The sequence below is a fragment of the Thunnus thynnus genome, chromosome 17 (genome assembly GCF_963924715.1).
Source record: "Thunnus thynnus chromosome 17, fThuThy2.1, whole genome shotgun sequence".
Lineage (NCBI taxonomy): Eukaryota > Metazoa > Chordata > Actinopteri > Scombriformes > Scombridae > Thunnus > Thunnus thynnus.
Genome location: NC_089533.1, coordinates 18158444 through 18174048, shown reverse-complemented (window position 1 = coordinate 18174048; position 15605 = coordinate 18158444). Strand labels below are relative to the sequence as shown.

The following is a 15605-nucleotide window of genomic DNA, read 5'->3' as shown; positions in this document are numbered from 1 at the left end:
GGAGTAAAGGAATTATTTATTTAACAGCTCTTCATCTGACTAGAAATTGTTCTCCAAAAAGTCACTTCTTCATTCATAACTTTACCATTTCAACAAATCCATAATTTTTTTTGGAACACCGTTTGTAAGTCCACTTAATAATTTCTCTTCAGACAACTTCATGGTGATACTAATAAGTCAAACTATATGTTTTCATCACAACCCAGTCCAGTTACATCACAGTGAAGATTTTACACCAATCCCTGCTGTCCTGCAATGATTTCCTGTCCCAATACAAACCTGATCACTGCTTGAGATCTTCATGTTGGTTCCTACTAGTGGTTCCAAAATCTCACCTTGTCATAAGAGTGACTGAGCCTTTGCTCTATTCACCCCTCAGCTGCCTGATCTCAACCAGCGAATTTCACATCTTCTCCAAACTGACTGTCATTTCTTGTATTTGTTTTTAAAATCATCTCATTTTATCTCTTAGATATGTTTGATTTTATGTAATTATTTAACATTATGTTACCATACTTTGTAATATTCTTTGTAATTAGTGCTATACAGTAAAAATAATGAATATGATTTTTAGGGTTTGAAAAACCAACCAGTGATTTAATGTTATGTCCATGTACAGTTTAAAAATCACAATGTAGACTTTCTATATATATATATATATATATATATATATAAATAATTCGGGGCACTTTTGACTTTTGGAATTTTGAAAAAATAATGTTCTTTAATCTCTGTTTTTTCTATTTCAAAAGGTTTATCAAGTGGTCTGGAACAAAGATCTTAGCATAGCTTTGATTGTACTTCATGATAATTTATAATATATAACATAATATATATGTACATATATTTTTTCTCAAAGTTGAGATTTTGTGTTATAATACAAGCAGAAACAATTTCAATTGGTTGCTTTTTGAAAACTCTGATATCCAACAATTCAGAGTTGGCTGTGGTAAAGTTTTAATGTACTGTATGTGGTGATTATTCAGTTGTGTGCTGTGTTTTTGGTTGTAGTTTGTTTGCTTTGAGAATTTCTTGTGAATAATTAATATGTATAATATTGTTATTATTGTAATAAGAACAAAATCCAAGTTCATACAACTAAAATTCAGAGCATAAAACGTATCTTCTGAAGACATTTCAATCTCATTTGAATTCAAATTACATGAATCAAATTAATTCGGCTCGAGTCACGACTCTAAAGATTCATTATAATTGTATCAGTTCATCAAACTCAGGCAACTATGATTCAATCCGGGTCACTCATTCCTGTGAGGAGGAGTCAATGCAAAACATTAATGTCCTCCATCTATACATATCTGTCTGCAGAGAGGATGACAGAGAACAGTGGACACACAGTTGAACATGATGGGGTGTATGACAGGACTGCTGCTTTTAATGATCCTCAGGGCAGGTGATAAAAATCACAGATCTTGTGTTTAAACTGTCTTTAAAAACTTGCCAACACAGAAAGTGACTATTTTTCTTTTTTTGGTTTGACAGGTGTTGATGGTCAGACTCTGACAGAATCTGAACCAGCAGTTAAAAAGCCTGGAGAATCCCACAAACTTACCTGTACAGTCTCTGGATTCACAATCAGCAGCTATGCTATGGCCTGGATCAGACAGGCTCCTGGAAAAGGACTGGAGTGGGTTGCCTGGCATGATAGTGGTAGTGGTAGCACATACTACTCTCAGTCAGTTCAAGGCCGGTTCACCATCTCCAGAGACGACAGCAGACAGCAGCTGTATCTGCAGATGAACAGTCTGAAGACTGAAGATTCTGCTGTTTATTATTGTGCTCGACACTCACAGTGACTGGAGTTGATTGAGCAGCTGTACAAAATCCTGCAGTACTCATCCTTACTGGGCTGATAGACTCAACCTTTCTCACTTGTTTTGTGTATTCAGCTGTATGGAAACTAAACTTTGTGGTCATACAATATGCAAAGACTAAAGAAAGGACCACATACATGTTCACATTTGTATAAACACACACACAAACACACATTTGTATAGCTGTCTTAGTGAGGACATAAATGCCTATTCCCAACCTTTGCCCTAAACTGAACCTAAACCCATTTCAGTCTTAACCCTCAAACAGCCCTTTGAAGGTCAGAAAGTGACAACAAGCTAAAATGTCCTCACTTCCCAGGTCTAAAACTCAAATTGGTCCTCACAAAAACAATCATACAAGTACATGCTCCCACACACACACACACACACCACACACAAAAAAATACTAACTACACTGTAAACATGAGAAAGCTGACAGTGTTGGTGGTTGCTCAGTTCGGTTCCATGGAGTCCAGTGATCATTATATTGCAATGCTACTGGATGTTATTCATTATCCATGATGGAAATGTCCATAAAGCAGCCCTCTAAGTTAATATTAACATAGTAACTACAATCATGATCCACCGCTATCATGTCATTAGTGATTATACTAGAATTTGCAGTTTGCACAACTTGATCTCATATTACATTTAAAATAAAAGCAGAAAAAACATTATTTGAGAAAGCTGACAGTAGTTTCATTAAATGCAGAGAAATTGTGTTACAAATGAGTGTATAATGAAATTACCATTTCTACTGAAATATTGAACAATAAATATCAAGTATGTTGTTGGGTTTGAAATGAATATTAGTCTGTAACCACAATGTTTACAAGCACGTTTGTGACAACAAATAACACTGAAAAGAACTCCGTATGGATTACAGTGAAAAAAGATGCAGATTAAAAGTTTCATCAAGGCTCATACAACAGACTCTTTGATTAGTCTCCAGTTAGACCAACATTAATGCTTCATGTGTTTGATTCTATGCAAACTCAGTGATCCTCCTTGTTTCTCAGCTATAAAAACTTCACATCAGACTGTCAGTGGAGATCACAGCACATCAGTTTCACCATAAACCATGTTCTCTGTAGCTCTGCTGCTGCTGTTGGCAGCTGGATCCTGTGAGTCTCTCTGGATTTGTCATAGTCAGCAGTTCTTCGTTTGTTTTGATATTTTGTCACAACATATTGTCTTCTTTTAACAGGTGTGAAGTGTGAACAGTTGACACAGCCAGCCTCAGTGACTGTGCAGCCAGGTCAACGTCTGACCATCACCTGTCAGGTCTCTTATTCTGTTAGTGGCTATTGGACATCTTGGATCAGACAGCCTGCAGGGAAAGGACTGGAGTGGATTGGAAGTAGAATTGGATCCACTACAGCCTACAAAGATTCACTAAAGAACAAGTTCAGTATCGACTTAGACTCTTCCAGCAACAGAGTGACTCTAAACGGACAGAATGTGCAGCCTGAAGACACTGCTGTGTATTACTGTGCCAGAGACCCACAATAACACAAACCATCAGCAGACCTGAACAAAAACCCCTCAGTGCCTGAACACTTGTAACATGAAGCCACCAGAGGAGGAGCCCTCAGACCACTAATGATTTCAACACCAGTTCACTGTTACAGTAACAGGAAACAGTATTTGATCATATTTAACCATAAAAAGTAAAATAAATATAACATGATACATAATTATAATAATATTAAATAATACAGTGGAGGCATTTATCAAAAAGTGTTCTCTCTTCCTGACTCACAATATTTATATTTCAAGTGGTGAATTTGTTGCAGCATTATTTCAACTGACAACTACACTTTGAAAGCTCTTCATCTAAGAAAAAATGAAACATAAATAATCTTTCTTTATGTGACTTTTAATTTTAGTTTTTTGGCTCCACATAAATTACTTTTGTCAGTCTAGACTAACAATGAGAGGAAGGACTGAATAGGACTAGAAATGTAACATTTTCTCCTTTTACTCATGAGAATACAAGAGCTTTACAAAACACTTTCACAGTCTTTGGTACGATCTGTCTCCAGTATAGATGCAAACATTACAGGTGACCTCAGTAGATCAAAATATTAGCAAACTGTAAATAAGTTAAATAGGCTGTGGTATTAAAATAAAATAATGTCATTAATAACTGACAACTATCATTTTCTTGGTCTGAATGATTATAAATTAAAACACGTTTTATGTCTTAGTCCTATGTGTATTGAAGATTAATATTGACCTTTTTTTTTTTTTTTACATATTTACCCGTTTCTTTTTACATATTTTTCACATATTCTCATCAGTTTTCTTCACTTACATTCCTACTGGGGTTTTCTTTCCCCCTGACATCCTGAATGTTATGAGCACTTTGTCAGAAAAACAAAAAAAGCAACATTTGTTCAAGAGGTACTTTTTCTATTAACACTTAATGATAATAAGTATGAACTTTATATTGAAATTATTATTGCAAATTTTCAGTATTTTAATCCCGTTCTCTCTTTGCTGTGAGGAGGAGTCAATGCAAAACCTTGATGTCTTCCACCTCTACTTATCTGACTGCAGAGAGGATGACAGAGAACAGTGGACACACAGTTTAACATGATGGACTATAGGACAGGACTGCTGCTTTTAACTATCTGCTGGGCTGGTGAGGATTTTCACTGATCTTGAGTTGAAGACATCATAAGAAAGTTTAAAACTTACAGCAAATAGCTCTTTCCTTTTTTGTCTTGACAGGTGTTGATGGTCAGACTCTGACAGAATCTGAACCAGCAGTTAAAAAACCTGGAGAATCCCACAAACTGACCTGTACAACATCTGGATTCACATTCAGTAGCTACTGGATGGCCTGGATCAGACAGGCTCCTGGAAAAGGACTGGAGTGGATTGCTTATATCAACAGTGATGGTAGTACCAAATCCTACTCTCAGTCAGTTCAAGGCCAATTCACCATCTCCAGAGACAACAGCAGACAGCAGGTGTATCTGCAGATGAACAGTCTGAAGACTGAAGATTCTGCTGTTTATTATTGTGCTCGAGACTCACAGTGACTGAGTTGGTTGAGCAGCTGTACAAAATCCTACAATACTCATCTTCTGGGCTGGTAGCATTTAGTAATCGAGTATGTTTAGTAATAAATTACAGCAACATTTGTCTCTGCATTATGTAAAGTTGTGTGTTCCTCAAAAATATTCTTTACTAAACATGAGAAACATCAACTTTCATGATACATTTGTCTGGGTGTGAAATAAAGAAAATACAAACTACTATAAATAATAATAGAGATGTTTAAGAATGATTAGCATTTCTGTAAATTAAGACATAATGTCTACAAATTATGTGGAATCATAAAATCAAGGAGTAAAAAAAAGTTGCAGTTTCCTTTATAAAATCACTAGAGGTCAGTGTCAAGTTTCTCTCTCCTCTTTTACAATAAAGAAACACTCAGATCTGCTTTTCTCGTTGATATTAACAGACTGACACTTGAGCCAAATCCTTATCTCGTCTAGGGCACCAAAATGGCTAGAGCCGGCCCTGAGTTCACTGTTACAATAATAGGAAACAGTCTTTGAACACATTTTATCGTGAAAAAAGTAAAACGAAATAACATGACTTATTATGATATATAATTATAATAATATTAAATAATACAGTGGAAGCATTTACCAAAAAGTGTTCTCTCTTCCTGACTCACAATATGTATATTTCAAGCGGTGAATTAGTTGCAGCAACTTTTTTTATTTTATTTATTTCAACTGACAACTACACTTTAAAAGCTCTTCATCTAACAAGAAATGAAACATAAATAATCTTTAGAGTGACTCTAAACGGACAGAATGTGCAGCCTGAAGACACTGCTGTGTATTACTGTGCCAGAGACCCACAATAACACAAACCATCAGCAGACCTGAACAAAAACCCCTCAGTGTCTGAACACTTGTAACATGAAGCCACCAGAGGAGGAGCCCTCAGACCACTAATGATTTCAACACTAGTTCACAATAACGGGAAACAGTCTTTGAACACATTTAACCATGAAAAAAGTAAAACATATACAACATGATTTATTATAATACATAATTATTTAAATATTAAATAATTCAATGGAGGCATTTACCAAAAAGTGTTCTTTCTTCCTGACTTGCGGTACTTATATTTTAACAACATTTTCTCCTTTTACTCGTGAGAATACAAGAGCTTTACAGAGCACTTTCACAGTCTTTAGTATGATCTGTCTCCAGTATAGATGCAAACATTACAGGTGACCTCAGTAGATCAAAATATTAGCAAAATGCAAATAAGTTAAATAAGCTGTGGTATTAAAATAAGATAAAGTTATAAACAACTAACAACAGTGTTACTTCTTTCTTGCTCCTCTGCACTATTATTAATGATTATAAATTAAAACAGGTGATTTGATGTCTTCGTCCTCTGCATATTGTAGATTAATGTTCACCATTTTTAAAAATGGTTCATCAGATTTTAGATGTCCTTTCTTGTAGGCAGCCATTAGTTTTTGTTCATGTGTATGAAAATCATTTTAGTTATCTGAGGTGAGATTCATCTCATGTTTTAGCAAAGTTAAGATTTTGTGTCATGATAATTCAGTTGTGAGTGTGTTAAAAATATGTATTTGTTGAGTGATACTCTGATATCCAACAACACGAGTTGGTTGCAACTCAAACTTCAAACACAAAATTCAACTTTTGAAGACAATTCTGATTAAGTAGAAGTTTCAAATATTGATTGCCTAATTCAAAATTAATTTAGCTTGTGTTGAAATTATTACATTATTGTTTTGCACAACAAACAAAAGGCCAAATTCTACCCTCCATGTGAGGACGAGTCAATTCAAAACTTGGTTGACTTCCAACTTCACTGATCCAACTGCAAATAAAATGACAAATTGTTTAGTTTCCACTGCGACTTTTGTTTTGTGCAACGTAAAAGAGTATTGCACATTTTAAAAACTTCAATGCAGTTCTCTCCTTGCTGTGAGGAGGAGTTAATGCAAAACCTTGATGTCTTCCACCTCTACTTATCTGACTGATGAGAGGATGACAGAGAACAGTGGACACACAGTTTAACATGATGGACTATAGGACAGGATTGCTGCTTTTAACTATCTGTTGGGCAGGTGAAGATCTTCACAGATCTTGAGTTGAAGTTGTTGTTAAAAAGTTACCAGCTTAAATCAACTGATTATTTTCCTTTTTCATCTTGACAGGTGTTGATGGTCAGACTCTGACAGAATCTGAACCAGCAGTTAAAAAGCCTGGAGAATCCCACAAACTGACCTGTACAACATCTGGATTGTCATTCAGCAGCTATGCTATGGTCTGGGTCAGACAGGCTCCTGGAAAAGGACTGGAGTGGATTGCTTTTATCTACAGTGATAGTAGTGGCAAATACTACTCTCAGTCAGTTCAAGGCCGGTTCACCATCTCCAGAGACAACAGCAGAGAGCAGCTGTATCTGCAGATGAACAGTCTGAAGACTGAAGATTCTGCTGTTTATTATTGTGCTCGAGACTCACAGTGACTGAGTTGGTTGAGCAGCTGTACAAAATCCTACAGTACTCATCAGACCCCCTTTAACTCACATGAATCATGTATTTTCTCAGCTCAGGTGGTTCAAGAAAATGATGTAATTCCTTCAGACCCAAACATCTTTTTTGGAACCAGTGATATTATAATTTGGTTTTTAAAGTATATTTCCTGAGAGAGAGCATAATTTTTAATGATAACTCTTAATAAAGATTTGATTTCTCTTCTCATGTAAGAAAAAACTTTTTTTGTTGTTGTTTTTACATGAATTTCAGTATGTGAGCAGCTCTCTAGAGGCTCAAATATCTGCAACACTGAAACCATTAAAATGCCAAAGTTGATATTTGCCAATTTGCAATGTTCACTATATAAAAGTGACAATGGAGCAACATCGTAAAAAAACTCATCATGTCAAACCAAGTCAAAAAATTTACTTTCAGTATTTCCAGAAAAATGTCCGTTTAACACCATTAAACACTCAGAATACACAGTCTCTCTTTATTAACTCAAACATGTTCTTTTGTAGCTTTGTGTTTCCTCCCACATGCAGCTCTGATCTCTAAAGCTCCTCTTAGACATGCACCTCTTTACATTAATCTGTCAGTCACATGTCCGAATAAGCAGCAGGGTCAATTTTATGTAAATCTGAGTGCCTGTCAATCCATGTCTGAAAAGAGTTTAAATTGTCAGTTGCTGTAAATGTGTTTGTCTGTGTTGTGAAGAATAAAAAACAAAAACTGTAAGAAAACATTCTAAATAATAATAGTTTTTCCGTAAACTTGCATCATAATATATGTGTTCCTATTAAAAGTGTCAGAATTTCTGCAGGATCCTTCTTTTATAGCCTGTCAGTGTCCTTCTGTATGCAAAGTGAACGTCCTCACAGTCTGCTATAAACACTTGATATCATGCTGTCAGTTGCAGCAGAAGAAGAGAAGCTCTCATCAGATCACCTTCAATACCAACCATTATCTCTGTAGCTCTGCTGCTGCTGGATCCTGTGAGTCTCACTGAGGCAGAGACACTGACAGTATGATCACAGCACACTGACTGTTCACTGTTGTTACACTGATTCAATACTCAACATGTTTTCCTCCACAGGTGTGAAGTTGACACAGCCAGCCTCAGTGACTGTGCAGCCAGGTCAACGTCTGACCATCACCTGTCAGGTCTCTTATTCTGTGAGCGATTATGCTACAGCTTGGATCAGACAGCCTGCAGGGAAAGAACTGGAGTGGATTGGAAGTGCACGTGTTGGATACACCACAGACTACAAAAGAACTATTCACTAAAGAACAAGTTCAGTATTGACTTAGACTCTTCCAGCAACAGAGTGACTCTAAACGGACAGAATGTGCAGCCTGAAGACACTGCTATGTATTACTGTGCCAGAGACCCACAATAACACAAACCATCAGCAGACCTGAACAAAAACCCCTCAGTGCCTGAACACTTGTAACATGAAGCCACCAGAGAAGGAGCCCTCAGACCATTAATGATTTCAACACCAGTTCACTGTTACAGTAAAAAGAGAAACAGCCTAATTTAATTTAATTTTCCAGCAACTGTTTCCATCTATGTAAAGACTTTGACATTATAATCACTGATACATGACACTCAGTGAAACTCAGTGAATGACACTATTATACATTATTAAACATTAAATTTTTCAATTAATTAAATAAATTAAGTTGCCAACTTGTCTTCAAAAGCTCATCATCTGACAAGAAATCAGTCTAAAGAAATGCAGCTTCTCTCCCAAAATACCATTATTTGAAAATAAACAACATTCAATCTGAATCATAAACCACCAACTTGATGTTAATGTTATAGTAATTAGTCAAACTACAGAAAATTTTGCTTTCATCATCAGTCTAAGTGTGTTTGTCAGCAATCCAAATTCTTCTTTTGAGTTATTTTAATAAGGTGTGTACAGTATTGATCTCATCCAGCCAGACTCAATGGTTGTGCAGCCTGGACAGTCTTTGACCGTCACCTGTCAGGTCTCTGGTTATTCTCTGACTGATAGCAGCTATGCAACAGGTTGGATCAGACAGTGTGAAGGAAAACCAGTGGATTGGATTTTGAATTGGTGGGGAGGAGGCAGAATTGATCCAAATAATGTTCTGAAGAACAAGTTCTTCACCACACAAACCTTTCTACTAGAAAAGTGACATTAACTGAATCTGCAGCTTGATGACACAACTGTTTATTTCTGTGCACATGTAAACTCTACAGTGATACAAACCACCAGCAGGCCAGAACAAATACCCTAATTTCCCTCATATCATTGATACATGAGTTCAACTTAACATGTACCATACAGACAGTCTTTCTCACTATTTTTGGGTCAATAACAAAACTTCAAAAAGTATAAATAAATAAGTGCTCAAGTCTCTGGATGTGATATTGTAGGAGGAAGCACAAGCTATATTAAAAAAAAACAACAACAAAAACTTAACTTAAACTCTAACAGACTGCCAGTAAATGAGCCACTCCCTCCCCATGATACTCTGATGCAAATCTTCAGTGTGTGCAGTGTACTTCTGTCCTGCTGACTGGTCTTGTTGTTCTTGTGGAGCATCAGAGGTCACATCTCCAGCCTCAGGATGATGAACACACTCACTCTTCTGCTGGTTGCTCTCTCTCTGTCCTGTGAGTTCTCCTGCTTCTTGTTGTTTTATCTTTTATCAGACAACATCAACTGATGGTCAGTCAGTGATACCAGAAAACTGGCCAGATGACTGTTTGTCTCATTTTCTTCTGTGGTTCATCACTCCTTTCATCTCATCAGGTTGTACAGGTCAGAGTATGGAGTCCATTCCTTCCAGTTCAGTAGTGAAAAAGCCTGGAGAGACTCTCAGTCTCTCCCGCAGGGGATCTGGCTTCACATTTAGCTGCTGCAGTATGAATCGGATCAGACAACCTGCAGGAAAAGCACTGGGATGGATGGGGCTCATTTCTAGCGATGCAAGTAAAACTGATTATTCCAGCAGTGTGCAAGGATGAATAGAAATCACCAGAGATAACAGCAACAACATGGTGTATCTGAGACTGTCCAACTTAAAGCCGGAGGACTCTGCTGTGTATTACTGTGCCAAATACACACTGGTTAAAGTAAGCAAAGAGGCTTTACAAAAACTCCACAGACAATGTTTTTACAAAGACCCACAGGTGGCAGTAGAGGATATGGTTTGGAATAAACCTAACTAAGGAGAATAATGACAACACCTCTAAACATGTAAACACACACACACATGAATGCACACTGTGAAAGCAACAGCTGATGTTGGTGTTTGTGACTTCCTGTTTTTTAGGGTTATATGTACCTTTTTATAAAAGTAATGGTTAATAATGGTCTCATAAATCGTTTTGTACAGTAGGTCTGAAATTACAAACATACTGTAAATTGACATTTATGAATAATATATAAATGGCCCACAAATACTGCTGATCAGAATTTTTGACTGAATCTAAATTGGGTAAGAATTCATGTTAAAGTGGAATAATCTGAGATCATCTTCATCATAAATGTTAAAATTATTATTGAAATATAGAAATATGTTCTAAATGTCCCAGTTTTTGATTTTTTATCTAGAGATATATGTGATTTAACCATGAAAAAAGCAAAACATATATAACATGATACATAATTATAATAATATTAGATAATACAGTGGAGGCATTTACCAAAAAGTGTTCTCTCTTCCTGACTCACAATATTTATATTTCAAATGGTGAATTTGTTGCAGCATTATTTCAGTTGACAACTACACTTTAAAAGCTCTTCATGTAACAAGAAATGAAACATAAATAATCTTTCTTTATGTGACTTTTAGTTTTAGTTTGTGGCTCCACATAAATTACTTTTGTCAGTCTGGACTAACAATGAGAGGAAGGACTGAACAGGACAAGAAATGTAACATTTTCTCCTTTTATTTGTGAGAATACAAGAGCTTTACTAAACACTTTCACAGTCTTTGGTACGATCTGTCTCCAGTATAGATGCAAACATTACAGGTGACCTCAGTAGATCAAAATATTAGCAAACTGTAAATAAGTTAAATAGACTGTGGTATTAAAATAAAATAAAGTTATAAACAACTAACAACAGTGTTACTTCTTGCTCCTCTGCACTATTATTAATGATTATAAATTAAAACAGGTGATTTGATGTCTTAATCCTCTGCATATTGTAGATTAATGTTCACCATTTTTAAAAATGGTTCATCAGATTTTAGATGTCCTTTCTCGTAGGCAGCCATTGGTTTTTGTTCATGAAAATCATTTTAAATATCTGAGGTGAGATTCATCTCATGTTTTAGCAAAGTTAAGATTTTGTGTCATGATAATTCAGTTGCGAGTGTGTTTAAAATATGTATTTGTTGAGTGATACTCTGATATCCAACAACACGAGATGGTTGCAACTCAAACTTTGAACACAAAATTCAACTTTTGAAGACAATTCTGATTCAGTAGAAGTTTCAAATGTAGATTGCCTAATTCAAAATTAATTTAGCTTGTGTTGAAATTATTACATTATTACATTATTATGTGTTTTGCACAGCAAAGAAAAGACCAAATTCTATCCTCCCTGTGAGGACGAGTCAATTCAAAACTTGGTTGACTTCCAACTTCACTGATCCAACTGCAAAGAAAATGACAAATTGTTTAATTTCCACTGCGACTTTTGTTTTACACAAAGTAAAAGAGTATTGCATATTTTAAAAACTTCAATGCAGTTCTCTGCTTGCTGTGAGGAGGAGTCAATGCAAAACCTTGATGTCTTCCACCTCTACTTATCTGACTGCTGAGAGGATGACAGAGAACAGTGGACACACAGTTTAACATGATGGACTATAGGACAGGACTGCTGCTTTTAACTATCTGCTGGGCAGGTGAAGATCTTCACTGATCTTGAGTTAAAGTTGTTGTTAAAAAGTTTTTTTTTACAGCTTAAATCAACTGATTATTTTTCTTTTACTGTCTTGACAGGTGTTGATGGTCAGACTCTGACAGAATCTGAACCAGCAGTCAAAAAGCCTGGAGAATCCCACAAACTGACCTGTACAGCCTCTGGATTCACATTCAGCAGCTACTGGATGGCCTGGATCAGACAGGCTCCTGGAAAAGGACTGGAGTGGGTTGCAATAATCAGATATGACAGTGCTGAGATCTACTACTCTCAGTCAGTTCAAGGCCGGTTCACCATCTCCAGAGACAACAGCAGAGAGCAGCTGTATCTGCTGATGAACAGTCTGAAGACTGAGTATTCTGCTGTTTATTATTGTGCTCGAGACTCACAGTGACTGAGTTGGTTGAGCAGCTGTACAAAATCCTACAGTACTCATCAGACCCCCTTTAACTCACATGAATCATGTATTTTCTCAGCTCAGGTGGTTCAAGAAAATGATGTAATTCCTTCAGATGCAAACATCTTTTTTGGAAACAGTGATATTATAATTTGGTTTTTAAAGTACATTTCCTGAGAGAGAGCATAATTTTTAATGATAACTCTTAAAAAAGATTCGAATCATCTTCTCTTGTCAGAAAAAAACTTTTTTTTTTTTGTTTTTTTATGTGAGCAGCTCTCTAGAGGCTCAAACATCTGCAACACTGAAACCATTAAAAGTATTTTATATAAAACTCCAAACCTCCACACAGCTGCAGAAAACTTGTACTGTTACATGATTTTGTTGTCACTTCACATTCTGTTTTAATGTAGTTAGCACACTGACTGTTCACTGTTGTTACACTGATTCAATACTCAACATGTTTTCCTCCACAGGTGTGAAGTGTGAACAGTTGACACAGCCAGCCTCAGTGACTGTGCAGCCAGATCAACGTCTGACCATGACCTGTCAGGTTATTCTCTTAGCAGCTATAACACAGCTTGGATCAGACAACCTGCAGGGAAAGAACTGGAGTGGATTGGAGGTGCAGCAGCTGGACACACCACATATTACAAGGATTCACTAAAGAACAAGTTCAGTATCGACTTAGACTCTTCCAGCAACAGAGTGACTCTAAACGGACAGAATGTGCAGCCTGAAGACACTGCTGGGTATTATTGTGCCAGAGACCCACAATAACACAAACCATCAGCAGACCTGAACAAAAACCCCTCAGTGCATGAACACTTGTAACATGAAGCCACCAGAGGAGGAGCCCTCAGACCACTAATGATTTTAACACCACTTCATTGTTGCAATACAAGAAAGAAACAACAATTATAATAATATAAAATAATATAGTGGAGGCATTTATCCAAAAGTGTTCTCTCTCCCTTATAGTTCAAGTGGTGAATTTGTTGCAGCATTATTTCAGTTGACAGCTACACTTTAAAAGCTCTTCATCAAACATGAAATGAAACATAAATAATCTTTCTTTATGACACGTTTAATTTTAGTTTGTGGCTCCACATAAATTACTTTTCTCAGTCCTAATTCAAACTTAATTTAGCTTGTGTTGAAATTATTACATTATTGTTTTGCACAACAAACAAAAGGCCAAATTCTATCCTCCATGTGAGGACGAGTCAATTCAAAACTTGGTTGACTTCCAACTTCATTGATCCAACTGCAAAGAAAATGACAAATTGTTTAGTTTCCACTGCGAGTTTTTTTTTTACACAAAGTAAAAGAGTTTATATTTTTGATTGGATATTTTATTATTATTGACTAAAGAAGATAGAGATAAATTATATCCATGTACTGAGGGGTTACATATTTTTGACGTATTTTCATCATTTTTCTTCACTTTTATGCTTACTGGGGTTTTCTTTTGTCTGAAGTTCTGAATATGAGTTATGAAGAGTTTGTGAGAAAAAAAGAGATAAAAGAAATAAAACAAAGTATAACACTATGAAGAACATTTTTTCAGGAGTTACTTTTTTGTATTAAAACTTCATTATCATGATGAAGCTTTTCAGTATTGCACATTTTAAAAAGTTCAATCCAGTTCTCTCTCCCTGTGAGGAGGAGTCAATGCAAAACCTTGATGTCTTCCACCTCTACTTATCTGACTGCAGAGAGGATGACAGAGAACAGTGGACACACAGTTTAACATGATGGGGTGTATGACAGGACTGCTGCTTTTAATGATCCTCAGGGCAGGTGATAAAAATCACAGATCTTGTGTTTAAACTGTCTTTAAAAACCTGCCAACACAGAAAGTGACTGTTTTCTTTTTTTGGTTTGACAGGTGTTGATGGTCAGACTCTGACAGAATCTGAACCAGCAGTTAAAAAGCCTGGAGAATCCCACAAACTGACCTGTACAACCTCTGGATTCACATTCAGCAGCTATCCTATGGCCTGGGTCAGACAGGCTCCTGGAAAAGGACTGGAGTGGATTGCAGCTATCAGTAGTGGTGGTGGTAGTATCAAATCCTACTCTCAGTCAGTTAAAGGCCGGTTCACCATCTCCAGAGACAACAGCAGAGAGCAGCTGTATCTGCAGATGAACAGTCTGAAGACTGAAGATTCTGCTGGCTGGAGTTGGTTGAGCAGCTGTACAAAATCCTACAGTACTCATCTTCTGGGCTGCTAGCATTTAGTAATACAGTACGTTTAATAATAAATTACAGCAACATTTGTCTCTGCATTACTTAAAGTTGTGTGTTCCTCAACAATATTTTTACTAAACATGAGAAACATCAAAAATCATGATACATTTGTCTGGGTGTGAAATAAAGAAAAAAAAAACTACTGCAAATAATAATAATAGAATATGTTTGAAAAAAATATTTCTGTAAATTACGACAATATAATGTCTATACATTATGTGGAACCATAATATGAGGGGAAAAAAAGTTGTAGTTTCCTTTACAGAATCACTAGAGGTCAGTGTCAAGTTTGTCTCTCCTCTTTTACAATAAGGAAACACTCAGATCTGCTTTTCTTGAACCCTGTACTGAGATAAAGCCTGATACAACTGTTTGACATGTACATGGCGTTGAAATGTACAAAAGTCATTTGAGACTCTCAGTCTCACATTATTAATGTCCTCAGGTCAACTAATTCACAATTACGTGACACACAGTCATCTGAGTACCACTGATGTATGACTGAACTTTCAAAATTATACTTCAGTCGAAAAAATATATAATATATATATAATTTAAAAATCTGACTCTTCCATCACGTGCTGTAGCTTCATTGAAACCATTGCTGAGAGAAGACAGCAGTAATCTATAAAGTCCAAGTTTCTCTGTGTGTCTGTGTCTT

The 15605-nt window shown here is 36.2% G+C and overlaps 1 long non-coding RNA gene, 1 pseudogene and 1 gene segment (V, D, J or C); all 3 read left to right on the top strand.

Annotated features, from left to right (window-relative positions):
* Positions 1 to 15605, top strand: part of LOC137168334 (uncharacterized) — a 55643-nt pseudogene that overhangs the window by 6721 nt on the left and 33317 nt on the right.
* On the top strand, positions 2914 to 3344 carry LOC137201481 (immunoglobulin heavy variable 3-74-like). The segment is given in 2 exon segments: positions 2914 to 2956; positions 3040 to 3344. Coding segments are annotated over 2 exon segments (348 nt in total).
* On the top strand, positions 6904 to 14703 carry LOC137167829 (uncharacterized). The gene is made up of 2 exons (XR_010924200.1): positions 6904 to 6969; positions 14582 to 14703. It is a non-coding gene; the product is annotated as an uncharacterized lncRNA (long non-coding RNA).